The 18,292-nt window shown below is 42.3% G+C and overlaps 2 protein-coding genes and 1 long non-coding RNA gene across 19 annotated transcripts in view; 2 read left to right on the top strand and 1 right to left on the bottom strand.

Annotated features, from left to right (window-relative positions):
• The window catches only part of kdm5a (lysine demethylase 5A), a 120,621-nt gene extending 117,770 nt beyond the window's left edge, over nucleotides 1–2,851 (top strand). For 4 of the 5 annotated variants that reach the window (XM_033037815.1, XM_033037811.1, XM_033037813.1 and 1 more), the window contains one exon: nucleotides 1,387–2,851. In XM_033037815.1, coding sequence (XP_032893706.1) covers nucleotides 1,387–1,587 — 201 coding nt within the window. In that variant the 3' untranslated portion in view covers nucleotides 1,588–2,851. The remainder of the gene's footprint in view (nucleotides 1–1,386) is intronic. The other variant, XM_033037814.1, reaches the window with a different exon arrangement.
• Nucleotides 2,852–6,105: 3,254 nt separating this feature from the next.
• Nucleotides 6,106–11,719, top strand: LOC116983906. The gene is made up of 2 exons (XR_004414843.1): nucleotides 6,106–7,625; nucleotides 11,269–11,719. It is a non-coding gene; the product is annotated as an uncharacterized LOC116983906 (long non-coding RNA).
• Nucleotides 11,720–12,191: 472 nt separating this feature from the next.
• Nucleotides 12,192–18,292, bottom strand: part of yaf2 (YY1 associated factor 2) — a 98,682-nt gene continuing 92,581 nt past the window's right edge. For all 13 annotated transcript variants that reach the window (XM_033037821.1, XM_033037818.1, XM_033037817.1 and 10 more), the window contains 2 exons: nucleotides 17,652–17,804; nucleotides 12,192–13,349 (listed from right to left, as the gene is read on the bottom strand). In XM_033037821.1, coding sequence (XP_032893712.1) covers nucleotides 13,106–13,349; nucleotides 17,652–17,804 — 397 coding nt within the window. In that variant the 3' untranslated portion in view covers nucleotides 12,192–13,105. The remainder of the gene's footprint in view (nucleotides 13,350–17,651; nucleotides 17,805–18,292) is intronic.

The raw sequence follows: 18,292 nt of genomic DNA on the forward strand, positions 1-18,292 counted from the left end.
AGCAACTGCAGCAGTTCAAGAAGGTGGCTTGCCTCAGCAAAAGCTCAGCATACTACAGACCCCAAATGTTGACTGGTACTCTTGCCACAGATGTGGCCTAATCTGCAGTGCTTTCTTTTTGTATATGCCAATAATGACCAGATCCCCAAAAATGAAGAAATAACTTCTCCGAAAGTAGTACACAGACTGGAAGGAGGCATTTGTCTGCAATGTGAGCTTCTGTAAAGAGCAGTCATTCAAAGGCTGAGCTTGTGTCCTGGCAGAGCCTGCCCTGAAATGGGTATTGGTTTATTATTCCATCACTGTATCAAGATACAATGAAAATCTTTGTTTGTGTGCTATCCAGTCACATCATTATTTTGATTCTATCTGGTTTAAACCAGCATCTTCAGTCCCTTCATACACACGTCAGATACCAGACTTGTGTACCATCAAGCCATACACAAGTACAACTAGTAGTACAAGTCATCCTGCCAGGAACATCCGCTGTAGTGCTGGAGGATCTGTTATGTTAGAATAGACATCCTGTATGTGAGTGGAAAACTGTCTGCCCCTGAACAAGTCGGCAAAATTTCTGCACTATGTCCGAAATTTGAAAGTGGCGACTGTTACAAACAGCAGCATAAAGTTCTCTGAAACGTGGAGAAGTACAGCTAATATTTTTTCTGAACAACTATGTGGGGTGCTGTCCCTTATTTGTGAAATACAAGCTTGGCAACACTCGTTTTGTAGGCCGACCTGATCAGAGAATATCCCACCTGCAGATAATGTGATCTACCAGACTTTTGAGGTGCTGCTGTAAAGAAAGCACCACTCTTCGGTGGCTGAGAAAGTCCTGGTGGTGTCTGTGCTTCTGCCCTGAAGGGCAGACAAATGAGGTGTCACTTGAGAGGTTGTGTTTTTCAGCAATGTCTGCTGTTTCTGTAACATACATAAGGGAGCCTAAAAATGTTAGTAAGTTCTCCACCTTTGTAGAGCTTGTGCTGTTTCATGTACCCTAAAATGAAGGAATTTCTTGCCCATTGTTTTATATTTTTAATCTCGTATTTGCGTAATTAACTAACTTGATTTATTTGAAACTAAATTAATTAGTGGACTGCTGTTATCTCCCTTGGCACCAAATGCCCATTGTTCAAAATAAATTCTCAACTTCCAGTTCTCTTTCAAATACACTCATTAATAATATGGCTTTGTAAAAGAAAATAATACCTTCATTTGACAATAGATGTGCGGTGTTTTAAAAAATCTGATCAACACTTAACTAAATGTAAAACAAGCAAGTGTAAAATGTTTTGCGTTGTTTGACGTTAGTTGGCAGCACAATTTATGTGGCAGAAAAAGCAAGAGCTTTGACAGTAAAATTTCCTGTGTTTTTGTGTGCTACAGGTTGACTGGGTGCAGTGCGACGGAGGCTGCGACGATTGGTTCCATCAGGTGTGTGTGGGTGTCTCCTCTGAGATGGCAGAGAATGAGGATTATATCTGTACTACATGTGCCAGGCTAGTGCCTCCTGGCATTAGAGCAGCTGGGCTGCCTGGACCATATGCAGGCACGTCGTTCTTGGAAGATTCGAAGGACAGCAGCTAGTCCCATGCCTTTTATGGAAACTACTGTCGAGCTCTTGGGCTGAAAGGCGACTCCTGTCAGAACTGACGTGAACAGAAAACCCTTGCACGCTGCATTTTTAATGAGGGGCACGAAACATATGGTTAAGATTAGGATTGTGAAACTGCTGTCAGAAACACCTCTCAGACTTCATAGTGTTTGAAAAGACACCTGTTTGGATTTGGAGGAATCTGGGGCACAGGAATGAGCGGAGGAACAGTCAAGTTGAACAGGCAAGTTGAAGTGGTGAGGGGAAGCCTCAGTGGCTTCTGTTAGACATCCCTATCAGGCATGCAGAACCCCTTCTCCAGCTCAAGAAAGAAGGCCAGAATTTAATTAGTTTTAAGTCCTTTTTTTGGTAACAAATTTTAATTATATTGGGGTTTGAAGTTGGACTTCTTTGTTGAATTGTTCATACTTTGATGAGCTTTAAAGCAGGCCCTTTATTTAAAAGTGTAGGACATCTTGCGGTTTAGTGTTGGCAGCTCTTAACAACTGTAAATGACTTTTCTGCACAACTTGGACTCTGTTATTGCATAACCAAGTAGACTATACAGAGATGCTACTATGTACAGAGTGCCCTTGTTGAACAAGGGACCAATAATACCTCTAAACAGTTCACAGGTGAGATCACATTTAACGGCATACGTGCACCAATTATGCCTTCTGACCCAGCTAAACTAAAGAGGACAAACATATTCTTCCTAATTCCTCAGTGATTTTAAGTATTTATGCTTGTTTTGCTGTAAAATACTACGCTGTAAGACTCTGTCAATGTTTGTTTTTATTTATCAATTTTTTCCCTTATAAACTTATTTGGCAGGGTGGAGAATGTCAGTTTTTCTGCCTATGTAATGTGTAGCAAGATATAACCTCCATCCAAGTCTGAGGATTACTCACTTGTTGCAAGTTCAAACCAATATAGCAACTAAAACAACTGGTTGATTTCCATTTTTTGCTGTAAATTTTTATGTTGTTTTCTGAAAATGGGAAGAACAAAATGTACATCACACTTGAATCCTTTGGCCAGTTGCCTCCAAACTGATGCTAAGAAGTCTAACTTTTTGAATGAAGAATTTTTTCATGTGGGTTTTGTCTCCATTTATTCAAATTAAAGGGAGACATGCTTTTGTACATTTAAACAAGTTCCATTTTAATGTCAGAGCTGGTACTTGTGCCTATTTATTCTGAGTGCTGGTCAACATCGTATCTCTTTCATTCCCATTAAACATCATATCTAACTGCACTTACTTGCGCATCATGAAGTAGAACAGCAGAATTTTCTTCCAAAGTAAAAATCAAAAATTAACATCAAACTCTCTTGGTTTAGTGGCTAAACTTTCGGAAACAGTAAAGTTATTTTCTGTTTCTATTCTGAACTTACAGGTGTAATATGTTAAAATTGTCTAAACATGCAATGAATGATCAATCTTTGTCTTGATGCGTGTATTAGATAAATGAGTTGCAAATATTCTGCGCACCAGTACCTCCAAATAATGCACAATTGAGATCACATTTAATGCCATAAATAGTTATCTGTTTGGATTCAGTTGAGCGTTCCTTCCTGTTGAATCTAATTAATTAGTTTGGTGGATCTGTGAGGAAGTATTTGCTTCAAATGTTTTGTCAGCAGTTTTAATGAGAATCTAGAACAGAGACATCATAGCTGGGTTAAACACACCCAGCTTTCTCCCTCTTCAGAGTGGTATCATTGGAAACCTGGTAGCAGATCAGGTTTTGTTTAGACCTGATGTGTGGTGAAGCAATGTTCCTTTCAGATATCACTTGCTTAAATTCCTGAGAACGTAGGCTCATTCTACTTATTCCTTCGAAAGAGGCTTGGTTATTGATTCAAAGCATTATTGTTTCATCACAGTAACCTCTGCCACCCTGCTTATTAGGTATTGGAAAGAAAACAGTGCTGGAGTAACTCAGTGGGCAGTATCTCTGGAGGATATGGGTAGGTGACTTTCAAGTCAGGACCCTCCTTCAGACTCAATGAGCATAAAATATTAGATGGGATAAACATATAGATTGCTTTGTTATGGGGAAAGATTGCACGATACAGGCTTGTACAGACTGGAGACTGAAGAAAGGTCCCAACGCAAAACATCGCCTATCCATGCATTCCAGAGATGCTGTCTGACTCGCGAAGTTGCTCCAACACCTTTTTATAAACCAGCATCTGCTGTTCTTTATTTCTACTTATTGGATATCCATCCACTGCTATGATAAAAATATTCAAAGGTTCTGCATCAACCAACTTTTAAGAGAGTGCCAAAGACAATCAACCCACTGAGAGGAACACAGGACAGCACAGGTCCCTCTATTCCCTGTACTTCCATGTGCCAATCTAAAAGCCACAAATGCCACTCATCTCCGCCTCCTCTGCTACCCCTGGCAAGGTGCTCCAGGCTCCCTCTGTGTAAAACAACACTTGCCCCGGTCTTAAATGAGTGATCCTTTACTTTTAAATAGTCATCCCTGTTCTAGATTCTTCCACATCACTGCCATAACTTGCAGGGCTGCAGACCCAGTGCTGCGAGTGGGATTAGGCTGGGGAACTTTTCTTCATTGCCATGTGCCCAATAAGCTGTCTGCTGGCCTGTGCGTACAAATTTTCTATGGTTCTCTGAACTTATTGGCCCCATCAGGGTTGGGTGTTTTTCTTTACTTGATCATCACGGTGTGCCTTCTCTTAACTTCACAGCTTCAAATTCTGTGCTCTCCGAGCTATGCGCTCTTTGAACTTGATAACCTGCTCTGTGTTCTCTTGGTGTAAACTTCCTTCCCTTTAATACCACACATACCACAGGGTGCTTCTTCCTGTCCTTGTGCATTAACTATCCATACCCATCTTTAGATTGTATTAGATGCTTAAAAAAAATATTTGCATCCACTGGTGGAGTTTTTAGATATTTCCATCAACGGTATGCTGGCTGATGTGCATTCAGTGCTTGACAGATGCAGGGATGTCAGATGGAACAGCTTTCCACTCCTGGTGAGTAGATGTGAGGTGTAAGGATCATAAGCGGCGTGTCTAGCCAGTGGTCCAGGTCCAGGGCGATCCATGTCTCTACTTCTTCTGAATGCATGCTTAAAATATGCATGTATCTCTCTGCATCTGTTGAACTCATTGTGTATATCATCTACTCCATGTCCCACTTTTTGCTGAACACAGTGATAAACTCCATGTCCACACACAGGTGAAATCACCTTGTCAGTGAATTGAATGTTGTAAGTGGGTTTCACTGAGACTGCTGAATGCGAGGTCAATACTGATCTCATGTATTCCTCTCACTGCACCTTCTATTTCTTTTAGGGGTTTCCTCTATTTTAGGATTTTCCTCTATTATAGACAATAGGTGCAAGAGTAGGCCATTCCGCTCTTTGGGCCAGCTCTGCCATTCACTGTGATCATGGCTGATCATTCACAATCAGTACCCCCGTTCCTGCCTTCTCCCCATATCCCTTGACTCTGCTATCTTTAAGAGCTCCATCTCTCTTGAAAGGATTCAGAGAATTGGCCTCCACAGCCTTGAGGCAGAGAACTCCACAGATTCATAACTCCCTGGGTGAAAAGGTTTTTCCTCATCCCCGTTCTAAATGGCCTACCCCTTATTCTTAAACTGTGGCCCCTGGTTCTGGACTCCCCCAACATTGGGAACATGTTTCCTGCCTCTAGCTTGTCCAATCCCTTAATAATCTTATATGTTTCGATAAGATATCCTCTCATCCTTCTAAATGCCAGTGTATACAAGCCCAGTCGCTCCATTCTTTCAACATATGACAGTCCCGCCATCCTGGGAATTAACCTCGTGAACCTACACTCCACTCAAGAGCAAAAATGTCCTTCCTCAAATTTGTAGACCAAAATTGCGCACAATACTCCGGATGAGGTCTCACTGGGGCCCTGTACAAATGTAGAAGGACCTCTTTGCTCCTATATAACAACTCCTGTTATGAAGGCCAACATGCCATTAGCTTTCTTCACTGCCTGCTATATCTGCATGCTTACTTTCAGTAACTAATGAACAAGGACACCCAGATCTTGTTGTACTTCACCTTTTCCGAACTTGACACCATTCAGATAATAATCTGCCTTCCTGTTTTTGCCACCAAAGTGGATAACATCACATTTATCCACATTAAACTGCATCTGCCCACTCACCCAACCTGTCCAAGTCACCCTGCATCCTCATAGCATCCTCCTCACAGTTCACGCTGCCACCCAGCTTTGTGTCATCTGCAAATTTGCTAATGTTACTCTTAATCTCTTCATCTAAATCATTGATGTATATTGTAAATAGCTGTGGCCCCAGCACCGAGACTTGCTGCGGTATTCCACTAGTCACTGCCTGCCATTCTGAAAGGGACCCGTTAATCCCTACTCTTTGTTTCCTGTCTGCCAAACAATTTTCTATCCACGTCGGTACCTAACCCCCAATACCATGTGCTCTAATTTTTACCACTAATCTCCTATGTGGGACCATATCAAAGGCTTTCTGAAAGTCCAGGTACACTACATCCACTGGTTCTCCCTTGTCCATTTTCTTAGTTACATCCTCAAAAAATTCCAGAAGATTAGTCCCTTCATAAGTCTATGCTGATTGGTCTCTGCACCTGCTGATGTAAATATCTCTGTACTTGTCTCCATCTGTTAAACTCAATATGTAAATCTCAGTGTGTATATTGAACACTCAACTCCGTAAGGCTTCCTGTTACTGTCACTCCACTGCATCTGCTCATCAGTGCAAGCATTGGCTCCTGTCCCAAAACGTCACCTATTACTTCTCTCCAGAGATGCTGCCTGTCCTGCTGAGTTACTCCAGCATTTTGTGTCTATCTTCGCTTTAAACCAGCATCTGCAGTTCCTTCCTACATGTAAACGTAGAGCTGGTGTATCAGGGTCTCCCTGAATCCCACAGCATGTGATTTTCTTTAAGCTGCCTCTTGTAACCAGTGCTTTTGCCTTGTTAATTGGAACAATAAACAAAAGCAGTGAACCAAAAGCACTTAAACAAGGGACTTGATTTAAAGACTCAACATGAAGGCTCCCTGGGTTTCAAAAGCTTCAAAGAATATTGAAAGGTCATTGTCATGAAATGTTAACTCTGTTTCTCTCTACAGTGATAGTCTAGGTGCCTTTTGCCTATTTCCAGAATTTTCAAACAGGAAATTTGATTGCATAAAACTGAGTTCCCTTGCAAGATGATCAAACTTAAAAAACCATGGCCGAAAGAAAGACTAGAGGGAAGAAATGTTGTCAGCTTGAGGACAGCCAGGATTAGGACCTCTGATCAAAAGACTACTACTCCCTTCAGATTTGAAAGTACATGGATGTTTGCTGGAGAACCAGGGCAACGTACCTGGAACTAGTAACAGCTTTTATAGAAGCGCAGGAATGGTGGGCTAAATGCCAACCTTGTGTTGTTCATTTTCTTGGATAGTAGGTGACATAGCCACGTAAGGTCTCATCAGGTTGTATCCAAGCCTAAATAATGGATAAATCCCTCACTGAACTAGCTACGTAGACCATTTTTTATGACTGAATAAACATTAAGTTATGTTTTCTGTACATGTCTCTTAACACAAGGTAAATTTCCCATACTTATTATTAAAGTGAACCAAGAGAATTGATATGACATTTATTTCTCTCACACTTCATTTTATCCTCTGACTGTTGCTGAGTTGCAGAGAGGGAAGAAAACCTGAGCAGCAGCTGGAAGAGGTGGTTGTCCGGCCCTTTGTTCCTGCTCCACCGTTCTTCAAGGCCATGGCTGATCTTTGCCTCACTACCATTTCCATCGTTACAACCTCATCCCTTGAAAGCCAAGGACTGCTTCTACAGGAAACCAAAGGTTCACTGCTGTGAAGAAATTTGGCCTTATCTTAGTTCTCGAGAGCCAACTCTTAGTCTCAAAATGTGGTCCCTGCTCCCTACTTTCCTCAGCCCCATTGCATCCCTGTGGGAGTTTTAATTTTCCATGGGGTCTTCTATTTCTGGACTCTGGAGAAAGGTAGGTTAATTATCCACTGTTGTCTGTACAGATGAGTGATAGGAGTTTGGGCAGGTGGGCCAGGGAAGGATGAAGAGAATAGTTGTGAGGAAATAAATGGTTGGGGGGGGGGGGGGGGGGGGTGTAGTAGACCCGAGGGGCCAAATAGCCTCAGTTGGAAATATGAGCAATCAGTCCCCATCTACTCAATCTTTCCTCATTTGGCATACCTGCTGCTATGGAAACAGTCCCATGGCATACATCACATAATTTCTTAGGCAACGAGAACAAAGTATTACATTAACAGGTACAAGCAGACCCAGGTTGATTTGAACATCATCACTACACACCAGAAATGTAAAATATTTGCTATGTTTACCAAAGTGGGTAACTTCACAAGTTCCCACATTATATTCTGTCTGCCATTTTCTCACCCACTCACAGTTGTCCACATCCCCTTGAAATCACTACTCACAATCCCATCTAGTTAGTATCATAAGCAACCTTGGAAATAAAACCTTTGATCCCCTCACCCAAACATTGATATACTTAGGGCCGAGGTATTGATCCCTGCAATATCCCAGTTATCATATCCTGAGATGCATCGGTTTATTCCCATCCTTTGACTTCTGTCCAATTAATCCCATTTTCTATCCAAATCAGTGCATTACCCTCAATTCCGCATGCTGTGACCTAGTGATCAATGTCCCATTTGAGATTTGCTCACGTCTTCCAAAAATCCAATACTGTATGTATGGCACCCCCTAATTTTTACTAGTTACAGCTGCAAAGAATTTCAGTAGATTTGTCAAATATGATTTACCTTCCAACAATCCATGTTGACGTTGCTAAATCTCTATTTTCTAGCTATTCTTTAATTACTTGCCATATTTTTCTATGTTAGGATGGCGATTTTTAACTTCCGTTTCCTCTCTCCCCCCTCGAGTAGCGGGTCAGCCTTCTGTGGTAATAAATTCAACAGATTCACCACCCTCTGACTAAATAAATTCCTCATCTTCCTAAAGGAACAACCTATAATTCTGAATCTATGACCTCTGGTCCTAGAGTCTCTCACCAGGGGAAACATCCACTCTATCCAGGCCATTCACTATTCGGTAAGTTTCAAAGAGGTCCCCCCCCCCATCCTAAACTCCAGCGAGTATAGGCCCAGTGCGGTCAAACGCTCATCATATGTTAACCCACTCATTCCTGGGATCATTCTCGTAAACCTCCTCTGGACCCTCTCCAGAGCCAGCACATCCTTCCTCAGATAATGAGGCCCAACATTGCTCGCAATACTCCAAATATGGCCTAACCAGCACCTTAAAGGGCCTCAGCATTATATCCCTGTTTTTGTATTCTAGTCCTCTTGCCGAGGAGAGAAATAAAAAGAGAAAAAACAATATGGAGAAATACAAGGTCTGATACAGGCATGGGACGGATGGCAAGTACATTAATATATTGAAAGAAAATCAAAATACAGTTTCAATGAGAAACAACATGGAGAGGGTCAGAAATGTACAGAGAATTTAAGTACATTGAGATATAGAACGTGAAAAAAACGCTAAGAACAGAGCAAGACAGGAAAAAGAAACAGAAGGATTGAGATAAAAAGAATACAAGGAGGGCAACGATAAGAATAGGCTGCTCACACATTCGGGTTTTAAAGTTGGAGATGTGGGTTAAGAGGCAGAGATGTTAGATGTCTCAACCAAGACAAGGGAAGCGAAAGTCAATAGATGCTACGCTGAGCACAAAATGGGGAGGGGGGGGGGGGGGGTGGTAGAGATTGAGCTGGTAATTGAGAAGCTGTTCCGGGCTCTGGAAAATGATACCATCCGCAGTCAGAATGAGGAGAGAACAACGTTTTCCTTTTAAATGTAGGTCAAGGGGAGAGGGATGAGAGATGTTGCTGAGAAACACAAAAAACAAAGGAGCGATGTACAAACTCAATTCACAGAGGGTGGAGGAACAGAGATCAATAAGGAGATAACTGGAATGCAAAGAGATGGATTTGCGTCCCGTTGCAGAAGAACTGTAGCTGGCATATAGACTTGTATATCAATGCATTAATAAACAAAGATAATATTGTATATTAATAATTTGGACGAGGGGATTGAAGGCTTAGTGGTCATGTTTGCGGATGATACAAAAAATAGGTGGAAGGGCAGGTAGTGTAGAGAAAGCAAAGACTTTGCAGAAGGCCTTGGACAGGTTGGGAGAGTGGGCAGAGAAGTGGTAGATGGAATAGACGTGAGGAGTCATGCATTTTGTTAGTAGGAATAAAGACGTAGACTTCTAAATGGGGAGAGAATCCAGAAATCAGAGGTGCAAAGGGACTTGGGAGTAGGATTCCCAAAAAGTTAATCTGCAAGACGAATCAGTAGTAAAGAAAGCAAACTTAATGTTAGCATTTATTTCAAGATGGTTTGTATACAAAAACAGGGATGTAATGCTGAGGCTTTAAGGCGCTGGTAAGGCCGCAATTGGAATATTGTGAGCAATTTTGGCACCATATCTGAGGAAGGATGTGCTGGCTCTGGAGAGGGACCAGAGTAGGTTTACAAGAATGATCCCTGGAACAAGTAGGTTAACCTATGATGAGTGTTTGTCGGCACCGGGCCCGTACTCGCTGGAGTGTAGAAGAACGAGCGGGGACCTAATTGAAACATACAGAATCGTGAAAGGCTTGGATGGAGTGGATGTGGAGAGAATGTTTCCACTAGTGGGAGAGTCTAGAACTAGAGGTCATAACCTCAGAATTAAAGGGCGTTCTTTTAGAAAGGAGATGAGAAATTTCTTTAGTCAGAGGGTGGTGAATCTGTGGAATTGTTTGCCACAGAAGGCTGTGGAGGCCGTCAGTGGATATTTTTAAAGCAGAGATAGATTCTTGATTAGTACAGGTGTCAGAGGTTATGGAGAGAAGGCTGGAGAATGGGGTTAGGAGGGAGAGATAGATCAGCCATGATTGAATGGCGGATTAGACTTGATGGGCCGAATGGCCTAATTCTACTCCTATCATTAATGACTAACCTTTGTGATGAAGCCACTCATGACAGTCAACAGAAATAGGCAGCCTCAGCTAATCTCTGAAAGGCTGGTGGCAATGTTATGGTCTTGCAGCGGCCAAGCATGATGGCTTTGATCTTCCCAAGGGCACCCTGTTGAGGGGCACCCTAAGTGATTCTTAGGAAGAGAAACCATTGACTGAAATGCTGAGTGCAGCGGATTGAAGAAGAGTGGAATCAGGTTAGTTTAGTGAGATTGAAGACAGAAGAGATTGGGAGAACTTGAGTGGTACTACACTGAGTGTGGAGATGATGAGGTATATCACAGGCACAACCCCAGGCCTGGGAACAGTTATGTTGGCATTTTGCTCTGCACAAACTTGTGGAGAGATGGGACTTGAACTGTGAGGTGCAAACAGAACCAAGGTTTTTGAAAGCAGCCCCCAAGACGCTAACTCCATGTTGGTGCTCGCACAAGAACAACCTGTGTGGCCAGAATGAGGCACAACTGGACGAATATTCTTGGTAAAAGTAGTCAGCACCCAATGCTTCCATATGTACTGAATGGACGCAGTGACAAAGTTTAATTTTACAATGCTGGGAGATATTTCAGAAGCCCCTGTAATAAAACTGGAATGTATATTAATTTCTTTCAGACAACCAAATGCAGCAGCAGAGGATTAACAAGCAGTTTACACAAGTACAGATTGACCAATAAATATCCTCTCTCCACAGATGCCACCTGACCTGCTGAGTGTTTCCAACATTTTCTGTTTTTATTTTTTAAATGAGAAGTCGTAGTCTATTGTAACTTACTTGCTTTCCTCCTTGGAGTGTCAATCCGCTGATATCCTGCTTACTGGAAGCAACACTTGGTTTTATTATTTGGTTAAAATGATTGCAATTCTCTTCTTTTGACTATCACCCTCCTCTCCTTTTAAAAACAGATACTGGCCTCTTATAATTCAAATATCTTTTAATTGTGAGTTGCTTTTCTGATAGAAATCAAATATATACCAAACACTACACATATCAGCATGAACACCAAGTTTTTCTTAAAGGATATAAAAATCTCATCATGTAAAACAATCTATAATTTGATATTAGTATCAAATACCTACACCTGAAAATACAGTCTATGCCACTCATTGCATTTCATATTGGACTGGTGTCTGACATCACATACATTTGCTTGGCTCTCCTTCTGCTATCACCCACTAATTCTGTTCTTTAATTTTATTTTTAACCAAAAAAAGATGTTTGCCAACTGGAGAGAAATGTAATTTAGCTGTACATAAGAATCTGTAAATTTTTTACCTGCGGCAACATTTATATTTTTTTGAACACTGAAAATAATGCCTGTGAGGTATTTTCCTTGCATAATGTGAGTTGTACACAAGGCATGGGATCACATCTAGAACCAATTAAGCTTCAGGCAGTAAATGCAATAAAATTGTTTTGTCAACCTTTCAACACTCTTTGCAATGTTTCATCACGACGCCCTCCAAAAAATTTACTTCCATCAGTGACAATTCATACAGAAGGCATGAAGAAGTAATAGAGTTTCCAAGGTAGAATGTAATCTTGCATATTTTTTTTTATTACAACAATACGTATAAATACTGTCGCAAATTCAAAACATCAGCAAAACACCTTAATTAAAGTTTTCAGAACTGGCAACATCATCATAAACTATTCCCACACATTTCATAAAACTACTTTTAGACATACTAAGCATCTAATTATTAGCATTTTCCTTGTGTTTTTTTTTTTTTTGCCTTTTGTGTAAGACAGGGAGCACCCAACTGAGGGGGAAATGCATGTAATACACAACTGTGCTCCTTCCCAATGAGACACGGTGCAAAAATGACCACTCTCTTCAATGTTACAGCAACTCGATCCTTTAACTCGAGTGGCTGCAGCTAAGTAGCATGGACTGTATCCTCAGTCAACCCTGGTCAATTAGCCCAACACTACATAGTAAAACTTGAACTGACTGAAATGAGTGACAGTGGGCATTTATAATGCCATGATTTAAATGGCTACGTGATTTATTTTTTCCCCCCATCCAAATAACAAGTGTTGAAAAACAAAATGTTGGCAAGAATTTATATAAATGTTTTGAGAATGCTTTTCCTATTTAATCACACCGTACCAGCAGGTGCACTTAACCAGGCAAACCATTTTCAGATATTTTGTTGCTGCAGCAGTTGACTGCCAATCGACTTCAGGAACGGCTGAATGCCGAGTGCCAGCTGTTTCACAATTCAGTCCTCAAACACATCACATAGGCAGGCCGATCTAAGTAATAGAAAATTACACTCAAAAACATGCCACAGTGCAGGAGTTCCAGATTGGTACGGAAGTATTAAAAAGCACTGACAACTAAAGTGAAGGCAGCAGCCCTGCTGAGTGCCCAGGACTGAATTTGTTGAGATGCTGTCCACTGAACCATCGAGCACAGGAGTGAGTAAAGGCGGGTCAGCCGGCACTTTAGTGGGATTCGCCGTTTACTGATCCGTCCGCCCTGGGTGATGACGACCGAGACAAGCCTTTCTCTGTGTTGTCAGAGCTGGAGCTGCTCAGGCTGTGCTGCTCGCCGGTGGTGCTGGAGGTAGCAGTGGCTGCTGGTGCTGACCTCACTTTCTCTTTAAAGTCTGTGATAATGACTGTCAGATCGCCCACAGTCACTTCCAAATGCTGCGCGCTGCTCCGGTCCACGTTTTTTAACCTTGGCCTAGGAAAATAGAGCAGAGGCAAAATAAAATGTGACTAAACGGTCCCAAGGTTCTGCAGCCTGCCGTGGATGTGAGAGAAGGCAGGAGGCCTGTCTCTGGGCCCAGGCAATGTCAGCACCATCATCATCTCCATGACTAACATTCAGAATGTTGCAACGTGGTTGCAGAGGGAGGTGGCCTGACATCACAATAGGTGCTGCATGAATGCAGGAATTGCCTTTATTGTGAACTCCTTGGAAAGACAAAAAACCCAGGAGAACTAGGGCCAGGAAAGCATGGAGAATGCATCTCCCCCAACTTTCCCACCTTAGGAACGCCAAACGACCAGGAGATGGCATTGCCCACATGCCTATTAACTGAATCTACTTACCTTCTGTGTGATGTCTGCCAACAGCCTGTCCAGCTCCCACAGTAAGGCTTGCTGCGAGTTAGCACACACCACATCACTGCAGAGGCTCACTACTCTCCAGGGAAAAGATAAACTATGCAAGATCTAACCTATTTCTGCTGCAGTACAGTTTATGTTCAAGTCTCATTCAACTTACGGTCAATTTTATATTCAAATGATTAGGCAGAGAGTTCAGGAAATGGGAAATATGTAGACAGATTAGTGAAAGATGCCACAACAACAGGGTTGACTTAGTCTTCCAAAGTATTGACTGAGACTTGCTCAGTGCCAAAGGCTTAAATGGGACAGAATTTGTGAGGTGTATCCAAGAAGGCTTCTTGAAACAGTATGTGGATAGTCCAACCTGATAAAGGGACACACTGGACCTTGCGTTGGGGAATGAGCCTGGCCAGTTGACTGCCGTTTCCATGGAAGAGCATTTTCTGGAGAGTGATCACAACGTCAAAATTTTAAAGATTGTTTTGAACAGGGAGAGGGCACTAAATTGGAGAAAGTAAAACTCCAACTGTTGAGCAAATCTGCATTTGACATGTGGGAATCTTTAAAGATTTGAGGGAGGGTCTCGACCCGAAATGTCACCTATTCCTTCGCTCCATAGATGCTGCCTCACCCGCTGAGTATTTTTATCTACTTTCGATTTTTCCAGCATCTGCAGTTCTTTCTCAAACACAATACTCTAAATGTGGCCTAATCAACGTCTTATACAACTGCAACATGACCTGCCAACTTCTTTACTCAATACTCTGAGTTATGAAGGCAAATGTGTGGAAAGCCTTTGTGACCACTCTATCTACCTGTGATGCCACTTTCAAGGAACTATGGTCCTGCACTCCTATATCCCCTCTGCTCTACAACACTCTCCAGAAGCCTACCATTCACTTTGTAGGTCCTGCCCATGTTGGACCTCCCAAAGTACAACACCTCACATTTCTTTGTATTAAATTCCATCAATCATCAAGATCCTGCTGCAATTTTTCACAACCATCTTTTCCAATTATGAGTGTATAAGCAATATGGAAGGGGGCTGAGCCAATTTTCTATCCATTCAGCTAACCCCTTGGATCTCATGCAATCTAACCTTCCAGAGCAATTTACCTTTTTGGTCACATCTTCAAAAAACACAATCAGATTTGAGAGACACGACCTCCCACGTACAAAACCATGCGGACTATCCCTAATCAGCCCGTATACATCTTCATTAATATATATCTTTTCCCTCAGAATATTCTCTCACAACATTCCGACCACAGATGTAAGGCTCACTGGTCTGCAGTTCCCAGGCGTTTCAGTATAGCTCTTCTTGAATCTGCCTGCATTTGACCTGTATTCTTCTCACCTATTCTGTCCCTGTACCTGTCCAAATGACCAGAAACTTAACTGAACAAAGGACGTGGATCTACAAAAGCAGGTTACTGCAGGCACTCCACAACAAGTGATTCACCTTCTGCTTCCCAAAGCTTTCCCCACCACCTAGAAGATCAATTTCATCTATCATCCAACATGATCATTCTGGTGCCAAAGAAAAGTGATCTCATGCCTTAATGATTACTGTCCAGTGGCCTTGACATCCACCGTTCTGAAGTGCTTTGAAAGACTGGTTATGGAACATATTAAATCCAGCCTACAAAGCAACCTTGATCCACTATAGTTCGCCTACTGCCACAATTGGTGACCCATCACACTGGCCCTAAACTAATCCCTGGAACACCTGGATACAAAAGACACCTACGCAAGACTCCTATTCATCGACTATAGTTTCAATACCATTTTTCCATCCAAGCTCATCTCCAAACTGGTGGAACTTGGTGTCAGCATTCCCCTCTGCAACTAGATCCTTGACTTCCTGATCAACAGATCACAATCAGTGAGGATAGATGACAAATCATCCACTACAATAATCATCAACGCTGGTGCCCCACAAGGATGTGTTCTCAGCCCCCTTCCATACTCCTTATACTCATAACTGTACAGTCAAATACCAACCCAACTCAATTTACAAATTTGCAGACGATACTCCATAATGGGGCGGATGTCAAATGACGAGACTGGGTACAGGAAGGAGATTGAGAACCTCATAATTTAGTGTCGAGACAACAACCTCTCCCTCAATGTCAGCAAGGCCAAGTAAATTGTGATCAGCTTCAGGAAGCAAAGCAGTTCACGCACCCTAGTATACATTGATGGTGCCGAAGTAGAGTGGTTCAAAGTAAGGAATAATTATCACCAGCAATTTATCCTGGACCAGCCACATTGAGGCCATGGCCAAGAAAGCACACAAACGCCTCAACTTCCTTAGAGAGCATAGGAAGTTCGGCACATCCCCTACAACCCTCACAAAATTCTACAGATGAGCCATAGAAAGCATTTTACCAGGATGCATCAAAGCCTGGTTTGGGAACAGCTCCATCCAAGACCACGATAAATTGCAGAGAGCTGTGGACCCAGCACAGACCATCACACACACCAAACTTCCTTCCATTGACACTGCCTCGGCAAGGCCCCCAGCACAATCAACGATCAGTCTCATCCGGTCACTCCCTCTTCTTTCCTCTCCCATCAGGCAAGAGATACAGAAGTTTGAAAACTGGAGGTTTGCAAAACTCCAGATTTAGGGACAGTTTCTTCCCAGCTGTTATCAGGCATCTGAAGTGTCCTCTCACCAGTTGTAGTGGTCCTGACCTCACTTCTACCTATTGAACCCTTCAAACTATATTTAATCAGTCTTTATTGGACTTTATCTTGCACTAAACATTATATTCTTCATCCTGTATTAGTGCACTGTGGACAGTTTGATTGTAATCATGTATAGTCTTTTCGCTGACAGTATACCACGCAACAAAAAGCTTTTAACAGTAACTCGGTGTGCGTGACCGAGGAAACTAAACGCTCCAGTTTAGCAACACATTCCACCATATTCATCCCCTCCACCGTCCACTCATGATGGCCGCAAGTGGATCTGTTACACAACATAACAACAACAACAACAACAACAACAAACCTACAAGTAAAAAAAGTATCGGTTTTTTCCATGGCAACCTTTTTTTACTCGCGGGCATTTTTCAACATGTTGAGAAATACGCCGCGACCTAGGTGAAGTCTCGATTACGCGGGGACTACTCTCGAGCATGAAGGAGAGTTACCAAGACCTGCTAGGACCTTGTGTCGACCGTGCCGCGAGTATGAGTCGAGGGCAAACTCGTCTGAACTCGCGGATTAGGTCGCCGCAGTGGGACAGCCCCTTAACTCCTGCAGATGCATTCTAGAAAGTATCCTAACTGGTTGCATCATGGTCTGGTATGGCAATTCCAATGTAGGAGAGGTTGGACAGGGTGGCTTTGCCTTTCCTGGAGCAACGACAGATGAAAGGGTAAAAATTAAATGCTGGTGGAACTCAGCAGGTCAGGCAGCATCTATGGAGCCAAAAACAAAATTCCATCGAAAACCCTGCATCAGAGCATCCTGATTAAAGCATGTAAGATTAGGAGAGGCAGTGAAAAGATTTTGCCCAGCTTAGAAGTATCACAAACAAGAAGGCATTGTTGAAGGTTAAAGGAAGGAGTTTTAAAGGGGATTGTTGGGGTAAGTGTTTATTTACACAGAGGGAGGCTAATATCTGGAATGTCAATGGAGGTGGTGGAAGCAGGTACAAGCACTATGTTTACAGACATTTACAAGGCATAGAGGCCTAACACAAGCAAATGGGTTTACTGTAGGTGGGCTGAATAATCAATTTCTGTGCTGTAAGACTCTTTTGATTCCATAACACAATAATTACCTCATGTTACCTTGTTTATAACTAATAAATAATACTATTGATGAATTGCGAGATTGTACATGAATACTTTAAATTGGTATATTTGTTTTCGATGGAACGTTGAGATGAAAGCATTACCTTATTTTCTTGTGACTTTTCTTTTTACTGACAACTTCTTTCTCAGTTTTCTCCTTCTCCCCCTTGTCTTTTTTCTCTTTCTTTGGTTGCGTTGGTGATGCAAATTGTTGGGTTACTTGCTGGGCAACCAACTGAGACACTGGGCGAGGCTTCCTGCAATCAACACAAATATTACACAATGACATCTTCAGCTAACAGAGAGTCGATGGCAGAGCCCGCTTCTTTCTGTAAAAATGAAACCGGAATCTTCAGACCTGAACACAGGATGGTTTTAACACAAACAGAAAAATCATGTCAAAAGAAAATGAATTGAAGGCAGACAAAAGTGCTGGAGAAACTCAGCGGGTGCGGCAGCATCTATGGAGCGAAGGAAATAGGCAACGTTTCGGGCTGAAACGTTGCCTCTTTCCTTCGCTCCATAGATGCTGCCGCACCCACTGAGTTTCTCCAGCACTTTTGTCTACCTTCGATTTTCCTGCATCTGCAGTTCCTTCTTGAACAAAATGAATTAGATATACAGTTTAGATTAGAGATACAGCGCAGAAACAGGCCCTTCGGCCCACGGAATGCGAGTACAAGACTAGCTTATAGTGGAGAATCCAGATTTGAAGAATTTGAAGGGCGGGGGTGTCAAAGGGAAA

Source organism: Amblyraja radiata, chromosome 19 (genome assembly GCF_010909765.2).
Source record: "Amblyraja radiata isolate CabotCenter1 chromosome 19, sAmbRad1.1.pri, whole genome shotgun sequence".
NCBI classification, from domain to species: domain Eukaryota; kingdom Metazoa; phylum Chordata; class Chondrichthyes; order Rajiformes; family Rajidae; genus Amblyraja; species Amblyraja radiata.